Below are 27848 nucleotides of genomic sequence, written 5' to 3'. Positions count from 1 at the left end.
TAGCAGGAAGTGCAGCCTGGGTGCCTCTCCACTCATCACATCAATGCAGCTTTCATTCTGCCTTCAGTGGGGCAAACATGGAAGCTGTACAAAAGAACCACTGGTACTTCATGGTACTCCTCATCGTTCTCTCCTTTCTGAAAGGTAACAGGATTGATCATTATCTAATTGTGTTTTACACTTATCCTGGCATAAAAAAAAGTCAATTAATTAATCTTGTGTCAAAAGTTCCTATCGCTGAGTGAAAACAACAGATAGGGGTTTGTTTGTTTCTAGGATTTTACATGGACTGAGTGAGTTGAAAATGTCATTCACTGTTGACAGCTTGAGATGTCTCCATATTGAATTTATTCATGAGGCAGTAGTTTGCAATATAGAGAATGTGCCTTTATTCATTTTTTTTTAACTTCCTTCATCACTCAGTGTTTGGATGGGAAGGCAGCAGGCAAGCTTGTTATTGTGATTCCCAAGGGCAATCCTGGACTTGAAATCGGACTTGGAAAAACGTAATGCCCTTTTGTGTTTACTCTACTAAAGATAAAAATGTCAAACAGACTTATGAAAAGTTAATTGTCTTTTTTACGCTACTTAAGATAAACATTTCTATCATGTCTCAGTACTGAGACATGACTGCTAATCGGATCAGATATGAAAAAACAATGAAAATAGCCCTCTGGATTCTAGACTGTTCAGACAATGGTATTTGTTGTTTCGGGGGCCCCCACCACACATTTTGTATTTGCCGGTTCTTTTTAGATTAATGTGGACATGATTAAACATCCATCATCCACACGTGGCATGTTGAATGAATGGGTGAATATACTGTGTATCGTTCTAGTTGCTAGCCAGCAGAAAGATGAAGCCATCACGGTGACTCTGGTGGAAGGGATGGTTCTGGAGTGTCTGTGCCCCTGGGACGGTAACCTCAGCATGGTGTCCTGGACAAAGCACCCGGAGAAGGCTCCGATAGCGGTGTTCCACCCAGAGTACGGCGTGGCCTTCTCCCATCTGTACCGCGAGAGGATCGAGTTCCTCAGGACCACGCCCATGGACGCTAGCATCACCATGAAGAACATCACACACCAGGACACGGGGTTGTACCACTGTTCCATCCAGACCTTCCCACAGGGCTCCTGGACCAGGGACATACATGTGGAGGATCTAGGTACTAAGCATGCTGCCGCTCATTTGTTAAATAGAGGTATTATGGCACGTCATGGTTTTTGATCAGTTTTATCTTAGAGCTATAGTAGCTCTCTCCTAAACCAGTGGTTCTCAGACCTTTTGATTTCAAGGACCCCCAGTTTGGTATGTATTAGGCCATGGCTCTTATGGGACCGTTTGGTGCACTCTGGTGCAAGTTATAATAATAATAATAATAATAATAATAATAAACTTTAATCTGTTAGCAGCTTTCATGACATGAAATGCAGCTCAAAGTGCTTTACAGAGCAAGAATACAATTACAACTAATTTAACAATAAAGCAAAAAAGAAAAGCAAAAGCATAAAACAACATTAAAATAATAGCAAAAGGCAGTGAATCAGGCAATACAGTGAGGACATGGATAACAACACAGATTTAAAAATCAAATAAAAGCAAGAGTGAAGAAGTAGGTCTTGAGCTGTGCTTTAAAGCTATCCACAGAGGCTGCCTGTCTTAGCTGTAATGGGAGTTTATTCCACGCTGTCGGTCCGTAGAAGCAGAATGCTGCTTCACGTTGTTTTTTATGTCATTGTAGGCACCTTGAGCAGGTCAGCACTTTTATAGACCGGTAAGGATCCATTTACTTCCTAACTATCAGTCATTTAGCTGGGGACCCCTGAAATCCACCCAAGGACCCCCGAGGGTCCCCCTCAGGCCCCACTTTGAGAACCACTGTTCTAGATCATTGATCCAACTCTGAATTCCAACTCAAAACTTTTACATTTTGAATGTAATCTTGGGTTTGTCTCAAAAACATTTTCATGAGGTCGCAGCTTTTTTTCCTCTCCTTCTTTCTCCTTACCCGGGTACAGATGCGGCGCCAGTGGATGACTTCATAGAAACCCCGGCGCCGGAGGTGATCGAGGCCGACACAGAGCTGGTGGCAGAGCGGAGCGACAACCTGACCATCAGCTGTACCCACGAGCACAACGGGACCGTCTACCAGGTCACCATGGAGAAGCTAGATCTCGGCCGGCCCTGGGGAGAAGGAGAAGGAGGTGACAGCAGCCAGGTTGCCATCTTAGGGTTGTGCCGGGTGGTGGACGGGGGCCTGGTGGGTGAGGACTACACTCAGAGGGGCAGGGTGAACTGCACGGACACGCTGGACATCAGCCTCCAGCTCACAGAAGTGGTGGAGGAGGATGGAGGCTTCTACCGATGTCACTTCATCACGGATGCCGGGTCGCAGACGACCACCGTGCTCCTCACTGTACCTAACCCAGGTATGATGTCTCACACACACACACACACACACACACACACACACACACACACACACACACACACAGATGCATACGCTGCCCCTGATGAAACTTACTGTAAAAGTGCTAACCTAGTAAGGCTGGACTCAAAATATAAGATATCGGTGATGCACTTATCGTTTCGATAGACCTGTGTTGCAGTATTTGTATTGCTCTGAGCCCTATGGTAAATCCCTCTGCAATGAAGAGGGAGAAAGAAGTGAGAGGAGAGGACATGAAACCTGGTAGGGAACTAAAACTAGTCACTCTCAAAGCCCATATTTGGAAGATTTATTTGTCTATCTTGTGGCAATTTGGTCATGTGTGTCATGTCGACAAAAGTATTGTATCAGGATACGTATCGCATCATGACTCCTGTATGGGGATACGTATTGCATCATGACTCCTGTATAGGGATAGGGATAATGTATTATATTGTGGATTACCTGCCAATACCTAGCCCTATGACCTAGTCCTCTTGGCTTTGATAATGTCATAGGACTGAAGCGCAGCAGAGTGAGGATAACTATCTGTTCAGACAAAATAATTACAGATCCAGAGCCTTCTTTCGTATTCACCACCAAACTAAGACAATGTGCATAGTTGCCAGGAAACCGCCTTAGACTTTGTGCCTACGTCACACACACACACGCACGCACGCACGCACGCACGCACGCACGCACGCACGCACACACACACACACACACACACACACACACACACAGATGCATACGCTGCATGTGCTACGTCACGGCACAATAGGAGAGCTTAAGCACCATTGTGCTGTTAGTGGAGATTGAGAGTGTGTCACCTGGTGAGACCACATATAACATTCATGACTTCCTGTTAGCATGTGGGTGACTCTAGGGGGGCTTGTGGTTGTGTGAATCTAGTTTCTGTTAACATACTGCACACGTGAATACTGATCAGATGTTCTACTGTATCAGGGATCTGAGTCATTATGACTCCTTTCTGCAACATGGCTCTGTAAAAGGCAATATGGTTCTGTCTGTCTGTTCTGGGTTCATCTCAAGGTTGTTACATCTTTTGCACAGGTATGTTCGGCTTCCTTAATCTTACAAACAAACCGCTGGACCGATCAGCGATCATATATCCTTTGAAATATTTAACTTAAATGTGACAATGGAAGTCAGTAGCAGTCTTTCTTTCTTTTTCCTTTATTTATTCAGGGGGATCAGGACGCCCTGATCACAGCATATAAAACACAATACCGGTACATATAATGAAAAACAATAACAAACATTTGAAACGCATTACAACGTCACAGATGCAAATAAACATAGGGTTACATGAAACAGGTGCAGTCACTATGTAGTGTGTGTGTCCTCAAGAAGCATACTGTACGTCTTAGATGACTGACTTCACAGACTGAAAACATGAAGTTCCAGATCCACATGGGAGGCACAATGTTGTTAGACCCTGTTTGGTTAAAATCTGCATTCATTGGCATATCTTTGTCGCTCCAGTGAGTGATAATGATGATGTGAAGCACTACAACCACTGTAGAAATATCAACCCACTGTGATTTATTTTTACTTTGAATAGAGACCACCACTGAATGACTTGATGCTGTTCTCTGTGTGTTCACCTCCAGGTGATTTCAGCCTGTCTGCATACATGATGTACATTTATGTTGTTCTCTGTGTGTGTTCACCTCCAGGTGATTTCAGCCTGTCAGCATACATGATGTACATTTATGTTGTTCTCTGTGTGTGTGTGTTCACCTCCAGGAGATTTCAGCCTGTCTTCATACATGATGTACATTTACACTGGGGTCGGTGTAGCTGGGGTGCTTCTGCTCTCTGTCTTCTTCATGCTGGCGATGAGGCTCAGGTACGATCACACCGTGCATCCTCACACCACTTCGGCCAACTCAACTAAGGTTGCAACTAAATTATATACCCGGACTGTACCACCTATTAGTTGAGTTGTGACAGGTTCCATTTACAGTCATTTACAATATTGGCTTATACAATTACCACTCAGAGTTCACAAGGAGCAACGCACACCAGTCCTTATCAAGCCAGAGAACACCCTTCAAAACCGAATAGAGCATGGCGGCCAACGGTAAAGACACTAAAATCCTATAGAGTCACCGCACAATCGTAGCTATCGATGCACAACTTTATTAAGGACTAGAGAACAATAAAACAGACCTACATTTGAGACCACAGTGATGCCTTCTTCAGGACCCTGCATCGAGAGCTACAAGAATGTGCGGCGACTCTTTTATGATCTTTATGATTTTATACAATTATCATACCATAAAATCGTTACAGCCCTAAACTCAAGGATGAAAAGAATGACCTGGGGATTTTCTGTCAGCCCTGCCGTGTTACAGTGGCCTTAGGTGGATACACATACAGTTGTAAATGTAATGACAGATTTTCAGTGTAGTTCCAGGACTCTCTCTGTGTTTCAAACCTTAGATCAGGATGTCTGTGGGTCCTTAAAGTTTCTTAAGATGTCTTACTGTACATTCAATTTCACAAACATTTGGCCTTAAAAGTCATCATATTGTCTTACATTTTTATTCAACTTTAATTATAGGAGTAGTTCAGCCAAAAAATGGTCTCTCCAGTAGGAGACTCTTTGCGTCTCCTACTGGAGAGACCGCCGGTTCATTCCTAAGCCAAATTATTGGCTTAGGAATGCAATAAAAACTTCATGGGGTGTGTAATTGATAGAAAATAAGTAATTTTTTGGGTGAACTACTACTTTAAGTTATTATTTATTTCAACATAAACACAAGTTTTGAGCATACAGAATTAGTCAAGTTCTGCAGAAGAAAAGTTTTGAAAGCCTGTAACACCCAAGCGTACCTCATGTATACCCCTACGCTGAACCTTCTATACCTGCTGTACTGTTCAGAACATGCCTATTCTTGCCAAACCCGCATCTCCCTTTATATTTACCAGTCCTACTTACCTGTGGGAGAGAAATCCAAGTGAATCCTAGTAGTTACAGTAGCTGTCCAAAACCCTGTTTCTTTTTTTAGGGCTTTTGAGCATTTTTTATTAGACAGGACAGTAGTGAGTCAGGAGCGTGGCAGAGAGATGGGAAGAGACATGACAGGTGCCGGATTCAAAACTCAAGTCCTCGCAACCCACATGGTCAATGCAGTAACCGGCTACACCACCAGGCATCCCAGTAATGTGTTAGGCCAGCGGTTCTCAACCAGTGGTCCGGGGACAACCAGTGGTCCTTGAGGGGGTTCCAGGTGGTCCCCAGCAAAATTGATGGAGAGTTGGTAACCAAATGGACCCTTTAACTCTTGGGAGTGTAAAATGAAAGAGTTAGATAAGATTATTGTTAAACATCTGCACTGTATAATTCAAGAATTATTATTTTGATCAACGTTTGCCTGTTATCTCTCCTCTATGGTACCACCATCAGTACAGCATGGAATTGTGAACAAAATCTTATCCAACGATAACAAAATATTCAAAGTTTTAGATCTGAGAGGCTAAATCTCATCAAATGGTGGTCCATGGCTCAAATGCAGAATAAATAATGGCCCTTGATATGAATGAGGTTGAAAACCACTGTGTTTAGGGGGTAAGTCAGACTGCTGTGACTTTTGGCTGCAACGTTCTAATGCTTGAATATATGCTGAAAATAGCATCTTTCAAGAAACCCAAGGACGTTTTACAATTTAAAAAAAACAAAACAAAAAACAAAACACTAGCAGTCAAAGGCCTTGGTGAACAAATGCCTTTTCAGGGCAGACATAAATGAGTCTTGCCTTGGGGCATGGCGAATCTCGAGGCAGGAGTTCCAGGGGATGGTGTTATTTTCAAAACGGCAGATCTACAAGGGAGGCACCGATGGCAGGCAGGTCACACATGTGGACGGTGGGTGAGTGAGTGCACTGTCTGTAGTCTTTGTACCACTGAAAAGTTCAAAGCCACCGGGGGCAGTTTAGAAAGAAGAGGAAATGTTAGGAAGAAAGGAGACAAAACGATACAGGTGTGTGTTTGTTATGGAAATGTCTTTAAAGCATCTGTCTGTCTCTGGTTGTCCTGATGGCTTTTGAAATAAAACACTTTATTTTTAAAGCAATTTTCAAAAGAGGGTTGCAAAGCTCTCCTCCTATGCCTTCCCTCTCAGCTTTCATCTCGATAAAAGCAAATAAACTACAAAGGACTGACCACTCTCCCTCTTTTAAAAACACAGCATGTGGCCGCACTCTCAGAGTTAAGGGGGGAGGGTCCTTGAAATTAAAACGTTTGAGATCCACGGATGTAGGAAAATGCAGTGTCCATGTGTGTGCAGAATTATACCACAGATAGATAAGAGAAGATGTTTATTGTCACTGTACGACATTTTGTTCAGTGCATCCACTTAAAACAAATAGCAGCGTCAACAAAGAAATACTGATTCTAATGAGTGCAAATAACATAAACAGCACTCCCAATGCATTCATCTTATTTACCTGACCTCGGCTCGAACCTATCAACGACCACCAGCGGCTGTTATTATAAAATATGAATAATGAAACTGTGGCCTAATAGCAATATTATGCTCGAGTTCATGTTATACCGTGATATTGGCCAATATCTCACAGCATACCACTTAGAACCTTAGACTTCATTGACCGGGACTCTCTACTTGGCCCTTCCTTTTTTCCCCTCTACACCAAATTCTATTTTTTCCCCCTTTTATTTCTCTCCTATACATCCCTGTTATGTTTTTTTATAAGATAGATCTTGCTGACTTCAGTGACATGTAGCTTATTAGTGTTTTCACCTAAAAGTGTGACTGCTATATACAGTATATGTGACTATATCATCTCCCTGTGGTGTGGCTGCACTACTATAGATACTTGTAATGAGCTCCTATGTCATGTTTGAAGTAATTTGTCTAATACACAGTGGTATAAGCCGCCGTTAGTAGATTTTTGGGTTTAAATCATTGCAATGTATTTTCCAGATAAGTAATCTTTTTCACAAAGGTAACACTTCCTATGCATTTCATATAATGCATTATAAACATACTTATAATGCTTTATAGCAACAATCATAACACATAAAGCATTTTACAATGACTTATTAGGTCAAGTATTATAATGCTACATTCAGACTGTTTTTGGCAAGGATCATAGTGTATTATAATTCTCATAGTTGTAAAACATAATGATTCTATAGTTTATTATACTGACTGTTATAATGCATTATATAGTTATTATACGTCGCTATAAGTGGTCAATGTGTGCTTTATCCTTTCTCCAGTGTTTGTTATTTCAGTGTATTTGTGGTCAAATTTGTCAAGTCTGTTTTAACTACTGTACACAAAAAACACCCTATATCTGCAGTGTGATGATATGGTAGTGGAGCTGAGATGGATTGTTGCATAGGAGGAGCACTTGTAACCCTGTAAATGTGTTATTTTCCCAAGGCCACCTCTGTACCTTTTTTCCATCTTTCTACCATCTTTTCTCTTTCCAAAGTGCCCCTTGATTGCTTTGAACTTTTCAAAGCAATCATGGAAAACAGAGACAGAAAAAATGTTTAAAATGTCGATAAAAAAACACCTATTATACAGTACTTTTGTCTCCTTTCTTCCTCATGTTTGCTCTTTATAAATTGCCCATTGATGGCTTTGAACTTTTCATAGGTACAGACCGCCAGTGCTGCACTCACCCACCGTCCTAACCTGCCAGTGCTAGATACTGTTATTTTTTATTTTATTTTATTTTGGGGGGGAGGTTGCCTACCTATCATCTCCCTGCACATCTATTCTCTAAAACTGTGCAGAGCTGGCTGCAGATTTCAGTGACCGTGCCTGGCAGAAATAGTTTCTGAGATCAAACAAACAAACGTGACAATTCTATGCAAGACCACATATACACATACCCTCCAGCTGTATGACAGAATAGTTGGCCTTCTAAAAATAAAAATAATATTTTGGAGGGACAGAGGCCTAGTTTACCCCATTAAGACCGGGAAAGCATCTGTCATTTTAGATTTTAACCCACTTTAACCATTATTTTATACTTTGGCTATTCAAAAATAGCAGATATACAAGCTCAAGCTTGTAGATCTGCTATTTTTGGAAAAATCATGAAAATATTTGCAAATCTTTGAATACGTACTGTATATATATATATTTTTTGTACATGTTTAATTTGTATGGACATTTGGCCCTCGAGTATAGTGTGTGTACACACGCACGCACGCACACACACACTCCTGTAGGTGCTTTTATATGTCACACCATCCTGTGTGTGTGTGTGTGTGTGTGTGTGTGTGTGTGTGTGTGTGTGTGTGTGTGTGTGTGTGTGTGTGTGTGTGTGTGTGTGTGTGTGTGTGTGTGTGTGTGTGTGTGTGTGTGTGTGTGTGTGTGTGTGTGTGTGTGTGTGTGTGTGTGTGTGTGTGTGTATTTCAGGAAGAGGAACAGGAGAGAAGAGTACAAAGTGAAACTACATCCATCTCGGAGACAGGTAAATGTTACTGTGTTCCATCTAGTACAGTGGTTCTCAACCAGTGGTCCTTGGGGGGGTTCCAGGGGGTCCCCAGCAAAAGTAGTTGATGTAGCATCACAACCATTTTAAGCACTTTATCCATTTACACGTTGGCTATTAAAAAATAGCAGATATACTGTACAAGCTCACAGCGCGACACTTTGTGCTGCGCTGCGAGCTTGTACATCTGCTATTATTTTTTATTACATTTTTAAATATTGAAAATGTTTGGAAAAGGTTCAATCATTTTGAAGATTTTGAACATAAATCTTCTTCCCTGGGGGTCCCTGGCACAAAACATTTTCAGATGGGGCTCCGCAGCCAAATACATATCAATTCTTGTTGTCCTTGGCACGAAAAAGTTTGAGAACCAATGTAGTAGTCTGTCTATTCCACATGATCTGTTTACATGCAATTGATATGAACATTTAACAATTGGCAATATACTTTGATATTAATATCTTCATTTATGGACTGCCACAATATCATCCATATTGTATGTTGTCACTGTCGGGTGGAAACCTTGTATGTCCTAAACCGCTAAGGTTCCTTAACTAAAAAGAACCAATGTGTTTCAATGGATCCAATGAATGAATGCAAGGAACCAACCTGCCATACAAGTTTTCTGCCCGACAGCAACGATGTAATGCATTTGCATTTGTAATGCATGTAAGTAATTTGTCATGATTTACCTGACTAATACCATGCCTTATGCTAACCCTTCTAACATCTAATCTATAAAACATGTGCACAGCCTAACAACTATGAGAACATACCTGGGTACAGGATGGGAACCAGACCCAAGAAGCAGCTGAGGAACTGTCCCATCTATGCCAACATACACACCTCCCAGCACCAGCCAAAGCCCTACAGATAGCACTGAGCTAAGTAGGGCGGCGACAGCTTATCCAACTATCCATTTCATTGATTATTTAAAAAAAAAACTACTCAATAATCGATTTTTAATGAAAGATAATTGACTTTGAAATGTTACTTTTTTTATTCTTAAAATGTTAGTAAATAGCTGATCCACAAGCTCACAATGCAACACGTGAGCTTGTAGATCAGCATTTTTTTTTTGCTATTTTCGTGCGACACTTGTACAATGAAGTATTAAATAGGGCTTAAGTGGTTAATCATACTGCTTGATTTAGTCAATTATAAAAAATCTATTATATTAATTAATCAAATTAATTGATATATAAAAAGAAAACAAGTGATATTCGATTAATTGAAAACTTGGCAGCCCTTGAGCTAAGCTTCTAGCTGGGCAGGGTGCAGACATTTGAGTAAAGTTCAAAATGCTCCTTTTCATATACTATTAAGAGTTTTATTTGGAATTCCTTTTTTTAACCTTTTGTTTTTTAACTACTTAAACCGTACATACTTCATAGACCCCCTGTATATATTCATGTACAGGGAAAAACTTATATATTTGCCTGTTGTTGGTGTACGCTAGTAGATCGGCTATTTTGAAACGATTTTTTCAAGGTTTTAACAATTTTTTCTTTTACCTAAATTATTTTAAATTATCAATAAAATGTTAGTGTTTTGCCAATTATTTTGGAGCCCACTTGCAATATCCTCACTTCCCGAGAACCACTGTGCTAGTTCTTGGAAACATGGTGGGTTTGTTTGGCTCAAGCCATGTTCCCACTAATGTAACATGTGCTGCATAATTCCTGTAGAATTGAGTAATGCTTGTTTGGCTAAAACAATGCAATGCTAAATTATCATCACAATAACTCTCATGCAGAACTGCAAGACAACAGTCTCGTTATAATCATTATTTTCCATTTTCACATCCCCTGTGTTTAACAATTGTTCTTTTTTATTATTTTTTTACGTCCATCTCCTTGGTTTCCATTCAAAGCTTGACAATGCTGCCTAATCATTTTGACAAAGAACAAAGCAATCCCTTCCCATTACACCTTCACTTGAGATGGTTGCATTCCCCCGAGGTTTTCTCTGTCCAGGACGGCCGTATTGTCGTTAGAAACTGAAAGCTAATTTACGCTTTAGCGAAAAAGGTGTTGTTGCGACGTGTCCCTCATCAAACACAGCAGATTTTCAACTTTGAAAAGTGTAGACGACACGTCACATCACACTTTTTTTTTTTTTGCAGAGGCCTAAATTAGGCATTTGTCTTTATGTTGTTATGTAAGCTGAACCCAAGTTAGCTAATCCTGTTGTTGTTGCTGTTAAGCTGGCAGCAGAGGTAGTCTCAGAGTCGGATTTGATGATAAGATCCTGTGCACTTTTCTGCCTCCAACTGCTCCATGCTTCTCCTCAATTTCTCCCCAATTTCGTTATGCCAATGAATTCCTCCCCACACATTTCTGTGTGTTGTCACCACTGTTGTGTTGTATCCTACTGACTCACCTGCCAGTGAGGAGCCCCCACCGGGAGGATGCCTTCGTCCGACTCCTCCCGCCCAATACTCCCCGCTGAGAGGCGCCGCCCCGGCCCGTAGGAGTACTGTACGTGTAGTGACAAATAGGGGGTGGCAGCTGCTTTACCACTGCACCACCCGAGTGCCCCTCCAATGTATTTCTGATCACACAAACACATTGCTCACACAAATCCGGCATTGTAATGTTACGCAGCAACATGTTATCCCTCTCTCTCTCTCACACTCACTAGTGATTCACGGGTCAGTCTTTACTTTGTTTTTGTTTTTACCTGCACCCACCCGCATTTTTTGATAATTTCAACCGCAACCATCCAACACACTTAATTGCATCTATTTTCACAACCCAACCTGACCTGCAGTCTTTAAAGAAGATAGACAGGCACACAAAAAGAAAACAACTCGAAGCCTTTAGAATTTGACAACTGCATGGGTTATATCACTTATTCACTTGAGCATGCTCTTCTTATTTGGAAAACAGTCTTTATATTATGTCGCCCTGTGAAGGAAAGACCGCAGTCTGTGTCATCAGTACATAATGTTTACTTTTTTTGGGTGAAATAAATGCATAGGCCCTAGCTGTAAATCTACCGACAACATACTGTCATCTTAAACAGCATAGCGTAACACTGGACACCTCTGACTCTGGAATGCCGGCATACTACAGTATGTAAAAGGCCACACGGGGGTGGTATTATTCTTGCTATGTTTAGTTCTGTGTAAAAATAGGCAAAACCAACATAATGACGGATCTTATTTACGGCAATGTTTTGGTTTCTCTATAAAAGGGGCTTATGTAAACAAATATTGTTTTGTTTTTTGCTTTTAAATTGTGTTGCTTCACAAAAAATATTGTACATAAGAAAAACATTTTAGTATTGTGCATGTGCTATTCTCCACTGTGTGGAAAAAGTGTAAACAAATTCATCTCTCTCTGTAGAAATGGAGGCAGTGGCACAGGGAATAATGGATGTACACACAATTCTACTCCGCAAGACGACGACACAAATGTGGACGAAGTGGTGATAGTGGAATGATAATGGACAATGTAGTTGTTGTTGTTTTTTGTTGTTTTTTTGCCTTCATGAAGTAATCTTGACTTCTGCAATACAGAATAAGTTGAAACCCCATTTTTTTGGCTGTGATTCTGTGTGGTGTGAATATAAAAGTGTTATAGCCACTACCTCATTTTTTAATGAACATTGACTGAAATGATGGACTCCTAACAACTTATCATCAGGAAAAGGGAAGGATTTGTTGGGGAAAAAACAGGGTGTTCCCAAACCTTCCATTTTTTCCAAACAATTGTTTTTAAGAATACTTTCACACATTTTTTCCAAACGTCACGCAAATGTTTAAGTTAAACATCTCAAAAACTACAAAACATTTCAAAGTAAAAAGTTCAAGCATTTGTGTCCACAGTAAGATTAATTATAAAAGGTGTGAATGGAGTTTTTAGGTGAAAGCGTTGTTTGAGGTGCCAAAACTTTTAGAGGAGTACATTTCTAAACCTATGAAACTTTTCAAAGATTTGTTTTCAGGCAAACATTGTTCACAGTAAGATGAACATTTTAAAGTTTGAATGGGGTTTCTAGGTGTAAGTATGTAGGACTAATAGCCTGCCAAAGTTTGTACTTTTCCCCCTAAAATCTATAAAAGCAGTGATTGTCAATGGCAAAATGGACCTCAAAAAAACACTTTCACCTAGAAACTCTTGTCCATTTTATTAGTCCTACATACTTACACCGAGAAACCCCATTCAAACTTTAAAATGTTCATCTTACTGTGAACAATGTTTGCCTGAAAACAAATGAAATGAAATGTTTCATTGGTTTGTTGGAAATGTACTCCTCTAAAAGTGTTGGCACCTCAAACAACGCTTTCACCTAGAAACTCCATTCACACTTGTTATAATTCATCTTACTGTGGACACAAATGCTTGAACTTTTTACTTTGAAATGTTTTGTAGTTTTTGAGATATTTAACTTTAAGCGCCCAATGCATTGTCAATGGCAATGGATATAGAGCACCGAAGTCTTACGTCACTGCCAGTAGAGGGCGCTGTTCCAGGGTTACTGTGGACATGTATGCTTGAGATTGACACAGTGGTTCTTGCTTATCATGTTCACTTGCGTGCTATTCACTGAAAGATTAGATAAAGGTAAAAGCGGCAGGTAAAAGTTGGAGAAAAGATCTGGCTGGAATTGAACCGGGATCCTTCTGGTTGCAAGCCCTGTATCTAAACCACTGCACCACAACGGTTCATGCTCGTGTTGTTCACTTGCGTGCTGTTCACTGAAATGTTAGATAAAGGTAAAAGCCCCAGGTAAAAGTTGGAAAGATGTCCTTGCGGGATTTGAACTCAGGACCTTCTGTATACAAGGCCTGTATCTTAACCACTGCTCCACCATGGTTCATGCTTTCTCTGGTCTCTTGCACGCTCTTAACTGAAAGATCAGATAAAGGTGCAAGAGTCTGGTAAAAGTTGGAAAACTGTCCTTGCAGGATTTGAACTCAGGCCCTTCTATGACTGATCTGTAAGCACTAAAAGACAAATCTGGGGTCGAGCAGGAAAGTTATATAATGAAGCTTTAAATAATAGAGTATTTCAGTGTGAGTGTTGAGTGTTGCTGTGGCGGTCTAATGGTCTGACTTCATGAGTGACAGTGGCTCAGGGGCAGAGTGGCCGGTAGAGCAGCAGGATGGCAACAGTGAGGTTCCCAGTTTGATCCCGGTCTCCCCCGGAGTTAGTGTCAAAGTGTCCTTGAGCAAGACGCTGAACCCATAATTGCTCTCTATGAGCAGGTTGGTGCCTTGCATTGTTTTCTCCACCATCGGTGGGTGAATGTAATGCACATTCTATGTAAAACTCTTTGCATAAAAGCGCTATATAAATGCACCATTTACTTTCAGCATGCAGCATAATGCAGCTTTAAAGGAGAATTCCGTTCATTTTAAGTGTTATGTTTGATGTGCGTCAAATCACTTACCAACGTAGAAATGAAAATCGCGTGACTCGACAGATCCCCCTATCGACCCCCACCGTTGGCATGATAGTAGGATGCTGGATAGCCCAAATTCGCCTATTTTAACAAATGCAAAGTCTGTTTTTTTGCTTCTAGTACTCATTGTTGAGTCCCATGATAATGTAACAGGCGCTAAAACTCCGAGAAGCTAACGGCTAATAACAGAACGAGCTAATGCTGGGGCTGCTTATCTCTCTGCATGGCAGCCCCAGGTTGCCAGGTCGGGAGAGAAACCGGCAACCAGCATTAGCTCGTTCTGTTATTAGCCGTTAGCTTCTCGGAGTTTTAGCGCCTGTTACATTATCATGGGACTCAACAATGAGTACTAGAAGCAAAAAAACAGACTTTGCATTTGTTAAAATAGGCGAATTTGGGCTATCCAGCATCCTACTATCGTGCCAACGGTGGGGGTCGATAGGGGGATCTGTCGAGTCACGCGATTTTCATTTCTACGTTGGTAAGTGATTTGACGCACATCAAACATAACAGTTAAAATGAACGGAATTCTCCTTTAAATGCTGAAGTATTTCAACAGAGATTCCATGTTCAAATCAGCATTTCAATGTAACTTTACCAACTAAAGGCTTATATACAAAATAATGCTTCAACGGTATTAAAACACATTTGCTGAGTGGTGGTGAAGTGGTCTAATCCAGTGGCGCCGGAGCCTGTTTAATTAAAGGACAATTTGTCCCCCCAACTTTTCAGTCCAGCCCAAAAAAAAAAAAAAAAGTTTTTTTTAAATTATTTTTTATAAATAATAAAATCAGTCCAGTCCCCCGCACCTCGCGACCACCGCGCGCGCGAGGCGAACCGAATTAACCGAAATAACCGCATTATCCCCCCCCAAAATCAACAAATCCACCCGAAATAACCGCAAAATTTTCGCGCGCTTCGCGCGCACGCGCCCGTGGTCCACATGCACGCGCGCTTCGTGTCCCGGATTTGTCCCCCCATCTCATATTCCGTTCCGGCGCCCATGGTCTAATCTCAGCAAAGAGATTCTATGTTCAAATCCCAGTCCTCCTGTACAGTAGATCTATGCTGGAATATTAGAACTTAACTTTACTAACTGCTGGCTAACATACAAAAGAACGCCTCAAGAGTACTAAGAGACACAAGCTGTGAGAGACTCAGTGGTAGTGTAGTGGTGTAATGATCAGACTCTTCCATGTTCAAATTCCTGCCCTCAGCCCTCCTATAGTTCAATGCTCGAATTTTCATGGCTAAAATACAAAAGAATGCTTCAATAGTCCTAAGAGACAAGAGCTGTGAGTGCCTTGCAGGGTGGTAGTGTAATGGTCTAATGTACTGACTTTCATCACAGAGGTTTCATGTTCAAATCCTTGTCCTCCTATAGTTCAATGTTGGAGTACTTTGGAATTTTCAAGGCTAAAATACTAAATATCAACTCAAAAGCATTAGAAGACACCTGCTGAGGGCCCAACGATGCCTTGGTGCAATGGTGTGATGTGCTTGATCGGTTGCCTCTGCAGTTTGCAGGTTTAAGTCCCGTTTCCATCAAGGTACTGGAGGACCACCGCACATATCCCCCTGTTTCCTTAGAAGTAACGGTGGGCGGTTATGTTTGAAAGAACTCTGTCCAGTGGACTTGTTATGGAAATAAATGATTATTGATTATATTTTGTACCACCGACCGCATAAGTGAAAAATGATTCCAGATTTATTCGACAAGCTGCTTGTTAACTTATCTTCTAACATCAAAGACAAGTGTCCCAATGGGGTTTTGAACCTAGGTTTAAAATTTCACTGGCAGTTGCACTAGTAGTTGGCTAAAGCACCAGGCCCACTAGGGAGCAGACATGCAGCTATTGGTCATTTATACCAAGCTCATGCAATGTCATTGGGCATCCAGGTGTCAATCAACTCTAGTCAACATAGCAGGTTCTGAGAGGGGGTGGACCTAAAAAAAAAAAGCAGGAAGGAAGACAGTCTGAGAGAGAGAGAGAGAAACAGGTGAAAACAGAGATGTTTATACATTCAATAATCTTGTAGATGAAGAGCTAGGGATTAATATCAGTCATCAGCATGTTTATGTGTTTGGAGCTGGGTTTTCACTCCAGCTGACAATAATAACTACAAGATGGACTTGTGGCTGGTCAACTAACACACTAGCCTGGAGGAGAAGAGAGAGTGTGAGACATTTCAACACGTTTCTGAGTGAGTATGGACGCTATCTGAGAACTGTAATGACATGGACATTTAGTTAAAGTATAGGACCTTTAGAGCCCTAGAAGGCTCTGACAGACAGACATGTGGGGTACTGGGTTCTCCAGCACACAGACAGACAGACAGACAGACAGACAGTAAAAGTACGAAAGTATTGGTATCAAAATGTGTTTAAAGTACCAAAAGTAAAAGTACTAAAATGTTTGAAAATAGCAGATCTACAAGCTCAGGACGCGTTTTGAGCTTGTAGATCTGCTATTTTCAAGTAGCCTAGGTTTAAAATGGGCTGAAGTGGTTAATGTATGTTTTATAATGTAATCATTTATATCTGCATTTCTGCAATGTAACTAACAACTAAAGTTTTCAAATAATTGTAGTGGACTAAAAGTACAATATTTGCCTCTGAGATGTAGTGGAGTAGAAGTAAAAGTATAGACAATTGGAATTACTCCAGTAAAGTCAAAGTACCTCAAAATTGTACTTAGGTACTGATAAAGTAGATAAAAGAGCTGATAAGGGTCGTAAATCCTGCTCTATGTTAATTAAAACTATTTGTAGTTAAACAGCTGAAAAACCCAGTGTAAAAAGGATGAGACGAAATCAAAGACAGACACAGGCCGGTTCTCAAATTAAAAGGTTGACATTGTATTAAGAGAAAGAATCAATCCACGAGGCACCGTACAGCAAAAATATCTCTCTGACTAAACAGTCAATGATCACAACAGTTATACACAAAGTAAGTTGTTATCAGCTCTGACGATGACATCTAGCCATGAGGAGCCTTGCTCGTAGGTTGAGACTTTGGCGAGACCTTGGCTCTGACCGGCGTCGCTGGAGGTGTTGTGGCTTTGTCATGTTAACTCCAAGGAGCTGTTATTTTGTTCCTCCAGAGATAATCAGTGACCTTGGCTGGGCCTGTGCGCTGTGCAACTCAAAACACATGCAGTCTCTAGAGGAAAGGAGAGAACTAATACTAGGATTAGTTCCAGACCACCTTGAACTTAATAAAATCATAGCATTGGTAGGCAAACTTGAGTTATGCAGAGATGGCACATTAAAATAGGATATAATGGCATATATATCAATATTGTCGACAAAATACATAGTTTTATACCTATCAGGTACAGTACTTGAGTAAATGTACTTAGTTACTTTACACCACTGACTATGAGTACAGACAATATGACGATTACTGTTTAAAATGTTTCCTTTGGACTGGATGGTCCTTCATGTTAGAATCTTTTGGGGGGTCCTTGACATGAAAACGTTTCATGTCAACATACGTTTTTTTCAAAAACTGATTTAGAAGACATTTGTCGAATCCCCAGAAGCAAATAATTGAGTTACAAATGTTCCCCTTAAAAATAAACATTGAATATATATATATATATATATATATATATATATATATATATATATATAGTTTTTTTTTTTTTCAAGGATTCGCACAAATGTCATGATTTTTTCAAAAATATTTTTGAATACAAGTATACAATAATGGTTAAAGTGGTGACACAGATGTGTTCCCGGTCTTAATGGATTAATGTTAGTTGTTAACTTCTTTGAACACAGTTGCACATTAGAGGTGCAATCTGAATCACTCACAAAGGGCCGTAGTTGACCCAACATACCACAGGCGGGCGCTAAACTATAATAACCTTCCCCACCACCCCACAAGCCCCAGTGTGACCCCTCTGGCTGCTCTGTCTATGGCTGTAGGATCTGATCATTATTCTACTGTTGCAAAAGAGCAACAGTGAAATGAGTGGATTATAAATATCACTGTGTGCATCGGTTTGTGACCTATGACCTTTGTGTTTGACCTCAGTGTGGATCCATTGTTGAGGGAGTGGATTAGGATCCTGATGCAGAGAACTCCACCTTCTATAGACCATAGTATATTATTTTTTGTGGATTATTGGTGTCATTAATTTATTCTTATATTTAAATTATTTGCCATATGCAATTTTTGTTTACAAAGCCTAAAAGCTAAACATAAATGTAATTTATACATTCCAATGTTCACAGAAAAAAAGACAATACAATTGTTAATCTCAATTATTTGTAAGACAATTAATGGTCAAGTGGAATTGCATGATCATGATAGTTAATGATCTAGGATCTGATCCTTATACTCCTTACTATTGGTTGATTGTAACAGTTGTAAACACTCTGTTTCTCTCTCCACCCCCTGCCACTCAGGTTGAAGAGCCTCGCTGCATGTCTGGCTGACATCTCACAGTGGATGTCTTGTCTTTTCACCACCTTAAGCTGAACCCAGACAGGACCGAGCTTCTCTTCTTCCTAGGTAAGTCCTGCCCCATGCAGGATCTCACTATTTCCATAGACCAGTGGTTCTCAACCAGTGGTCCTTGGGGGGGGTACCAGGGGGTCAATCATTTTAACCACTTAGCTTTAGCTATTCAAGAATAGCAGATATACAAGCTCATAGTGCGGCACAGACTGCCCCGCTATGAGCTTGTAAATCTGCTATTTTTGAAAAAATGAAAATGTTTGCTAATTTTTGAATATATATTTTTAAGCACATTTGTAATTCAAATCTTTGCTTCTGGGGGTCCCTGGCACAAAAACAATTCAGATGGGTGTCCGTGGCCAAATGTATATCAATTTAGGGGTCGTTGGCATGAAAAAGGTTGAAAACCCCTGCCATAGACAACTCCCTGGTGGCCTCTGTTGGTGTTGTACTGGACAGTCAGCTCTCATTCAGAACCTTTGTGTTGTCCTGGACAGTCAGCTGTAATTCAAGGCACACATTGCAGCGGCCACTCCATCCTGTAGGTTTACACTCTATAACATTGGAAGGATCAGACCCTTCCTCACCCAGGAGTCAGCCCAGCTCCTTATCCTGGCTTCAGTCATATCAAAACTTGACTACTGTAACTCGCTCCTTACTGGCCTCCCGGCATGTGGACTTAAGCCCCATCAAATAAAGCGTGCCTGGTCTTCAACTAGCTAACTAGTTTTCAGGTCTCCCTCCATTGGCTCCCAGTTGCTGCCTGCACCGAGTACAAAACACTGATGCTGGCCTACAAAGCAACCAAAGTCATAGTCCCCCCCATACCTTCATAAAGCCTGATCCAACCCTACAACCCCTCCCTGCTCACTCAGATCAGCTAGCACAGGGAAGCTGTCAGAACCTTCTCTAAAACATCCGGGACAACGCTCCACACGTCCCAGACTCTTCTCCCTTCTGGCTCCCAAGCTGTGGAATGAACTCCCCATTGCAGTTAGAACTGCAGACTCACTTCCAATGTTCCGTCATAATCTGAAGACTCACCTCTTCAGACTGAGCCTCAGCCCTTATAGCACTTCACTTTCCCCATACTCCTTCAGTCATTATTTCCACCATAACCAGCTTACATTAGTAACTACAAAGTGGGCTGTGGCTGGTCGACTAACACAGTGGTTCTCGGGGTCCCCAGCTAGTTTAATACCTGCAAAAAAAGAAAGAAAGAAAAAGACCATTACTCCATCAAAAACAAACTATACTATGAAAACTTGTCAAACATTGGCCAAATTGTCAAATAATATAAGAAAGAAGTAACTCCTACAATTCCAAAGGGTGGGGGAGGTTTGTTACTTAGGCTTGTTTTTTCTTGACCACAATGTTAAAAATGTTAATTTAGATAGCATGATATTTAGACAGATACTAGGTTCATTGTTTACCTGGTATCCTATAGTTTCAATGTACAGATAAAATTGTGTGGCAGATCAAACTTTCTCATAGATTTCACAGATAGCTTCATAGACTTGTTTGACAGCACTGTCATCAGTGTTGTGTTGCATTCATGTTAATGTATTAGTGTATTTTCAATACTTACAAAACTTGACAGTTTGGCTCTGTGCTGCTCATTTTCCCCTCTACACCAAATGTCTGGGATGCGTTGTGAGCTTGTAGATTGGCTATTTTACGGCGAATGTTTCGACCAGAATAGGGATGCTAAATAGGGTTCAAGTGGTTAACCCATTAAAACCGTGAAAAGCATCTGTGTCATTTTAGATGTTGCTATGTACTGTATGTACATAGCAACAGGATGTTTGTTTTAATTTTTGGGAAAATTAGGAAGATTTTCTGAAAATGTAGGTTAGGATTTAGAAGGCGTTTTTAGCGTTGTGTGTGTGTGTGTGTGTGTGTGTGTGTGTGTGTGTGTGTGTGTGTGTGTGTGTGTGTGTGTGTGTGTGTGTGTGTGTGTGTGTGTGTGTGTGTGTGTGTGTGTGTGTGTGTGTGTGTGTGCGTGCGTGCGTGAGACATGTGTATGAGGTGTGTGTGTGTGTGTGTGTGTGTGTGTGTGTGTGTGTGTGTGTGTGTGTGTGTGTGTGTGTGTGTGTGTGTGTGTGTGTGTGTGTGTGTGTGTGTGTGTGTGTGTGTGTGCGTGCGTGCGTGCGTGCGTGCGTGCGTGCGTGCGTGCGCACGCACGCACACTTAACCCTTAACCCTTTTAGACCGGGAACACATCTGTGTCATTTTAAGATTTCTTTGGCTATTCAAAAATAGCAGATATACAAGCTCATAGAGCGGCACCGAGTGCCGCGCTATGAGCTTGTAGATCTGCTATTTTTTTTAAATCGTGAAAATGTGTGCAAATCTTTGTATATATATATATATATATATTATTTTTTTTAAGGGGAACATTTGTAACTCAAATATTTGCTTCTGGGGGATTCGACTAATGTCTTCTAAATCCTAACAGTGAAACGTATGTTGACATGAAACCTTTTCATGTCAAGGTCCCCCAAAATGATATGTATTTGGCCGCAGACCCCCATCTCAAAATACGTTGTTCCACAGACCCCCCCCCCCCCCCCCGAAGCAAAGATTTGAGTTAAAATGTTCGCTTTAAAAAAAAATATATATATATACATTCAAAGATTTGCACAAATTTCACGATTTTTCACAAATATTTTTGAATATCCAAAGTATAAAATAATGGTTAAAGTGGTTACACAGAATTGTTCCTGGTCGTAATGGATTAATGTTAGTTGTTAACTTCTTTGAACACAGTTGTACATTAGAGGTGCAATCTGAATCACCCACAAAGGGCCGTAGTTGACCCAGCATACCACAGTTGGGCGCTAAACTATAATAATCTTCCTTTTTTTTTTTTTTGTAATGATATTCGAACTGTGGTGCCACTATATATGTATATGAATTGAATACCAAGGCCCTCATTGGAAACAAGTCCGCAAGGACTTTTATGAACGGACCTGTTAGACAAAGCATTTTAAATGTAACTGTGCTGTTTTACATTTTTTTTGCCTAATAAAATATTCAATCAATCAATCCCCACCACCCCACAGGCCCCAGTGTGACCGCTCTGGCTGCTCTGTCTATGGCTGTAGGTCAGGATCTGATCATTATTCTACTGTTGTAAAAGAGCAACAGTGAAATTAATTGATTGTAAATATCACTGTGTGCATCGGTTTGTGACCTACTGTATGACCTTTGTGTTTGACCTCAGTGTGGATCCATTGTTGAGGGAGTGGATTAGGATCCTGATGCAGGGAACTCCACCTTCTATAGACCATGCACACCCTGGTTGAATGCTACCAGAGGGTAAGAATTTAACCCTAGCACCACAAGAATATACCCTGACACCACCCTATATAACACCACACCCTGCCAGAATGTTACCAGAGGGTAAGAATTTAACCCAAACACCACACCCTGCCTGAGTGTTATCAAAGGATAAGACACCACAAAACGACACTATTTGAGATTAAAAACAGGTTCTATACACCCATATTGTTAAATGTAGGGTATGTGGCTTACTTTGGTTAAAATAAGTGTTACATAGCTCTATATTGTGATAGTACTCATTCCTATAGAGTGTTTGTTCAGCAAAAGGAGTCTCTCCCATGTCTCTCCAGCTCTTTATTAAACAGAAAATGCCTTTTCAGTGCTCTCTCCTGATTGGCTTACATTTTGTCACCTACCTGAAAATGTGCTATATTCTGTTATATATATATATATATATATATATATATTCTATAAGCTCACAACACATCGCAATGCGACACGTTGTGAGCTTGTAGATCGGCTATTTCCACTACTTTAAAAAAAAAAAAAAGAGAAAATGATTAAATAGGGCCTATTTTGGCCATAGTATATTATTTATTTTGATTATTGGTATCATTCATTTCTTTGTATATTTAAGTTATATGCCATATGCAATTTCTGTTTGCAAAGCCTAAAAGCTAAACATACATTAACGTAATTTATATATTCCAATGTTCACAGAAAAAAGACAATTAAATTGTTGATCACAATTATTTGTAAGACAATTAATCGTCAAGTGGAATTTCATGATAGTCACTGATCTAGGATCTGATCCTTAGGCCTATACTCCTTACTATTGGTTGATTGTAACAGTTGTAAATACTCTGTTTCTCTCTCCACCCCCTGCCACTCAGGTTGAAGAGTGCATCGCTGCATGTCTGGCTGACATCTCACAGTGGATGTCTTCTCACCACCTTAAGCTGAACCCAGACAAGACCAAGGTTCTCTTCTTCCCAGGTAAGTCCTGCCCCATGTAGGATCTCACTATTTCCATAGACAAACTCCCTGGTGGCTTCTGTTGGTGTTGTCCTGGACAGTCTCATTCAAGGCACACATGCAGCGGCCACTTGATCCTGTAGGTTTACACTCTATATAACATTCGAAGGATCAGACCCTTCCCTACCCAGGAATCAGCCCAGCTCCTTATCCTGGCTTCAGTCATCTCAAAACTTGTAACTCGCTCCTTACTGGCCTCCCGGTATGTGCACTTAAGCCCCATCAAATAAAGCATGCCTGTTCTTCAACTAGCCAAAGTTTTCAGGTCTCCCCCCTTTTCAGCTCCCTCCATTGGCTCCCAGTTGTTGCCTGCACCGAGTACAAAACACTGATGCTGGCCTACAAAGCAACCAAAGTCATAGCCCCCCCCCCCCCCCATACCTTCACAAAGCCTGATCCAACCCTGCAACCCCTCCCGCTCACTCAGATTAGCTAACACAGGGAAGCTGTCAGAACCTTCCCTAAAACATCCGGGACAACGCTCCACACGTCCCAGACTCTTCTCCCTTCTGGCTCCCAAACTGTGGAATGAACTCCCCATTGCAGTTAGAACTGCAGACTCACTTCCAATATTCCGTCGTAATCTGAAGACTCAACTCTTCAGACTGAACCTCAGCCCTTAGCACTTCACTCTGTGGGACCCCACATGATTTTGGGGGGGTCCCCAGCTAGTTTAATACCTAAAAAAGTAAAGAAAGAAAAGAAAAAGACCCTTACTCCATCAAAATTAATCAACAAACTATACTATAAAAACTGGTCAAACATTGGCCAAATTGGCAAATAATATAAGAAAGAAGCAAACATTTTGAAAATAGCCGATCTACAAGCTCACAACGCCTCAGTTGCGAGTGTGAGGCGTTGTGAGCTTGTAAATCTGCTATTTTCACAATATTTATCTGTGGAACCAAGTCAAACTAAATGTCATGCCTCAACTCCTACAATTCCAAATGCTTATCAGGGTGGTGGGGTCCCCAGTTCAAATATAATTATTTTGGGCGGTCACGGCCTGAAAAGGTTCCTATCACACAAAGATTTGGTGGCCCCCCTGTAGTAACTCTGAGGACCCCTTTGGGTCCCGGACCCCCTGTTGAAGACCCATGGTTTAGACTGATGCTAGGTTCTTGGTTTACCTGTGATCCTAGTGTACTGAGGCACTACACTGTCTCACTGCATTCTACAGTATGTACTGTATGTGTTTATCTTGCTTAATGTGAGTCGCTCTGGATAAGAGAGTCTGTCACTGATCTAGGATTTGATCCTTACTCCTTCCTATTGGATGATTGTCATCAGTGGAGTGTTCTACCGTGTTACGTTGTATACGTCATATACCGTGCAGATCTTTGGGGAAAAAAGTGTATATTGTCTAGTTTCTACTAACCATTTCATCCATTGAAAACGCGCTAGCGTATACCCACGACCATGCGCATGTGGTCGTGGGTATATGCATTAAATAATTATCGTATACCCCCCTCAGTGCAGGCTGTGTGTGTGTGTGTGTGTGTGTGTGTGTGTGTGTGTGTGTGTGTGTGTGTGTGTGTGTGTGTGTGTGTGTGTGTGTGTGTGTGTGTGTGTGTGTGTGTGCGTGTGCGTGCGTGCGTGCGTGCGTGCGCACTTAATGTTACTTGTTAACTTCTTTGAACACAGTTGTACATTAGAGGTGAATTCTGAGTCACTCACAAAGGGCAGTAGTTGACCCAACATACCACAGGTGGACGCTAAACTATAATAACCTTCCACACCACCCCACAGGCCCCAGTGCGACGCTCTGGCTGCTCTGTCTATGGCTGTAGGATCTGATCATTATTCTACTGTTGTAAAAGAGCAACAGTGAAATTAATGGATTATAAATATCACTGTGTGCATCGGTTTGTGACCTGTATGACCTTTGTGTTTGACCTCAGTGTGGATCCATTTTGAGGGAGTTGATCAGGATCCTTATGCAGAGAACTCCACCTTCTATATAGACCATGCACACCCTGGTTGAATGCTACCAGAGGGTAAGAATTTAACCCTAGCACCACAAGAATATACCCTGACACCATCCTAACACCACACCCTGCCTGAGTGTTATCAAAGGACAAGACACCCATATTATTAATATTATTTTGGTTGGTTAATTGGAAATTGTATTAATTAATGTATTATTTATTTTTGTTTTTCTGTAATAATCACACACACACACACACACACACACACACACACACACACACACACACACACACACACACACACACACACACACACACACACACACACACACACACACACACACACACACACACTGATGTTTATTCATATGCATTTGTGTCAATAAAGATGTCTTGAAATCAAAACCCATCTTTTCATGGTTTTTGACGACATAGGGTTAGTTAGGTTCATGTTCATGTTTTTTGACAGTATTGTATTACAGTATGTTGTCATGGGATACTATGTGTGTCCTATGACATGAGTTATTTTTACTATATTGATGGTTATATTGAACATAGCATAGTATAAACATGAGGTTTTTATGTTGTAACAAAGACATTGAATGGAAGTGGTTGGCATCAATTCAATGTAAATTTCAAGTCAAACAGGCAGAATGCTGTCTAAAATCAGTTAAAAACAAAATGTAGTTGATAACTATAGGTTACTGACGTAACCCCGGTTTTATGATAATATAAGCGAGATGTCTCGCTATGGGAGAGCGCCCTCCGGCGTGATCACACAGAAGTACACCTTCATAAACTTCCAGACAATCCTATTGGCTGGACTGACCTTCCTCTGACTGGAGGTCCCGCCCTCCTCCTATATCAGTCAGTGGATGGGTCATTTTCCCTAATTCAAGATAACCTTTCTCTTCTCGTTCGTAAACAAGAAGGGTGTCTTTCGAGACATCTCGCTTATATTATCATAAAACCGGGGTTACGTCAGTAACCTATAGTTTTATTTCAAATATTTCACTCGATGTCTCGCTATGGGAGATATAGTACACTCCCTGATTGTTATCTCGAAGTCCAGAGCAACCAGCCTAGGGACTTGATCCCCGTGTCTGGAGGCTACACTAAGGACCGTACTGTATGCGCCACAGGGGCTGCAGTTACGTCCAAACTGTAGAACCTGGCAAATGTCAAGGCCTAAACCCAACATGCCACACTGCAGACATCTCAGATGGAGACCCCCCCGAAGAGGGCCCATGATGTCTCTATTTCCCTCGTAGAATGTGCCCTCCGTTTTACTGGGGCAGCATCCCACCACTGGAATTGGCTACTGAATAGCCTCTACAATCCAGTGGGAAAGTGTCTGTTATGCAATGGGCTAGCCCACTATCCGTGGAGCCCATGACACAAATAGCTGATCTGACTTTCTCAAAGCCTTTAGATCTGCCAATGCACATTTCCAAAGCCCGAACCGGACAAAGGCAATGTAACCTTTCATCCTCCTAAGAGGCGAAAAATAGGCGGGTGCAACGCACCCAAGGTCACAAGGACACTTGGTACCAAGGGGTTCTCTGGCCCACACCCAGGTTTGGGTCTGACAACCACCCCTGTAGCCCCTTCCTTGAACTGCGTACACTCAGCGTGTACTTGACAGTGCATGAAGATCACTGAGCTCTACAGTAGTCACCGAAGCCATCAGTAACATAGTCTTGATTGACAGTTGTTCTGTCAATCTGACACAGAGGCTCGAAAAGTGTTGGACAGGAGTCCAACACCCGGCTCAAATCCCAGGGCGAGACCGGGGACTTTTGACTCGGGAAGAGACGTTCTGTCCCTTCCATGAACCGACAAACCAGGCGGTGCTGACCCACCGTCTCGGCCCCAAGTAATATGGCAGGCTGAGATAGCCGCCAAGCAGACTTTATTGAGGAAAAAGCTCTGCCCCTATCCATCAGGTCCTGTAGAAGGACTCAATGGACTTTGGTATGGAACGGCACAGTGCGAGACGTCTCGCATCATGTCTCAAACCATTCTGGGGTGACCCCACGGCACTCAGATTCATCCCCTCATGGGCTGAGCCCAGAGAGTCAGATGTACTGGTCAGGGACAAAATAACTCGCCCCCTGCTAGCGTTAGCATGTTTCTGCGTAACGGAAGCAGCCATGAGCGGTCGTACAGGAGAGGTTTGACTGATACCCAGTGACCCCTTCTGGGGCCACCAGTATCACCATCAGCCCCTGGTCCCTCACTCTCACGAGTGTGGGAGCTAACAGGGACAGGCGCAGAGACCAGTCGTCTGAGATGAATCACAGATTCCTCCAGCGACACAGCGCTGACACACATTTCTCTGTGACCAACACACGACCGCAACTGCCCAGCCTGTCTTAGCGATACGGCTGAGGCCCTCATACCTGATATTCTCATGCACATTTTGAAGGAGACCCTCCGGCCCGTGCAAAATTGTGCCAGGCAGGACAAAAAGGACTGATCCTTTTCAGTGGCGGACTGGCTTTGAACAATAGTGAGTTCAGAGTCCTGCCTATGAAATTCGCTGTTTGTGCAGGCACCAACACGCAGTTGATCCTGAAAACTTGATTTCAGTAGGTGAGACACCACTTTCCGAGTATGCTGCCTTGCCGCTGATTTTTGAGTCGGCTTGTAGCAGCCCATCATTCTATGTAAGACGTTATGCGAGTGCCTTCTCTCCTCAGAGGGCCAATCGCAACCTGCGTGAATTCGACAAATACTCTGGGGCTGAGGACGTTACAAACGGTAGCACCGTGTATTCGTAATTTAAC

At 41.7% G+C, this 27848-nt stretch overlaps 1 protein-coding gene across 3 annotated transcripts; it reads left to right on the top strand.

Moving 5' to 3' along the window:
* Nucleotides 1-62: 62 nt before the first annotated feature.
* cd226 (CD226 molecule) lies at nt 63-12459 on the top strand. Of its 3 annotated transcripts, XM_084048936.1 has the most exons (7): nt 75-144; nt 839-1165; nt 2019-2429; nt 4199-4301; nt 8856-8910; nt 9686-9819; nt 12282-12459. In XM_084048936.1, exons 1-6 carry the CDS (start codon nt 78-80, stop codon nt 9806-9808), a joined length of 1086 nt encoding a protein of 361 aa, XP_083905062.1. In that variant the 5' UTR covers nt 75-77; the 3' UTR covers nt 9809-9819; nt 12282-12459. The 3 variants fall into 3 exon arrangements, with proteins under 3 accessions (XP_083905064.1, XP_083905062.1, XP_083905063.1); XM_084048938.1 differs by having other exon boundaries at nt 63-144; nt 9686-12459; XM_084048937.1 differs by lacking the exon at nt 9686-9819.
* Nucleotides 12460-27848: the final 15389 nt, after the last annotated feature.

This window comes from Gymnoscopelus microlampas, assembly GCF_963454915.1.
Source record: "Gymnoscopelus microlampas genome assembly, chromosome: 22".
Lineage (NCBI taxonomy): Eukaryota > Metazoa > Chordata > Actinopteri > Myctophiformes > Myctophidae > Gymnoscopelus > Gymnoscopelus microlampas.
Note: the sequence above shows the minus strand (reverse complement) of the source record. Positions and strands in the feature narration are given on the sequence as shown.

Coding starts and splice junctions, on each gene's coding strand:
- cd226 (XM_084048938.1), top strand. CDS start 78: ATGGAAGCTGTACAAAAGAACCACTGGTACTTCATGGTACTCCTCATC. Junction 145..838: donor CGTTCTCTCCTTTCTGAAAG/GTAACAGGATTG, acceptor GTATCGTTCTAG/TTGCTAGCCAGCAGAAAGAT. Junction 4,302..8,855: donor ATGCTGGCGATGAGGCTCAG/GTACGATCACAC, acceptor TGTGTATTTCAG/GAAGAGGAACAGGAGAGAAG.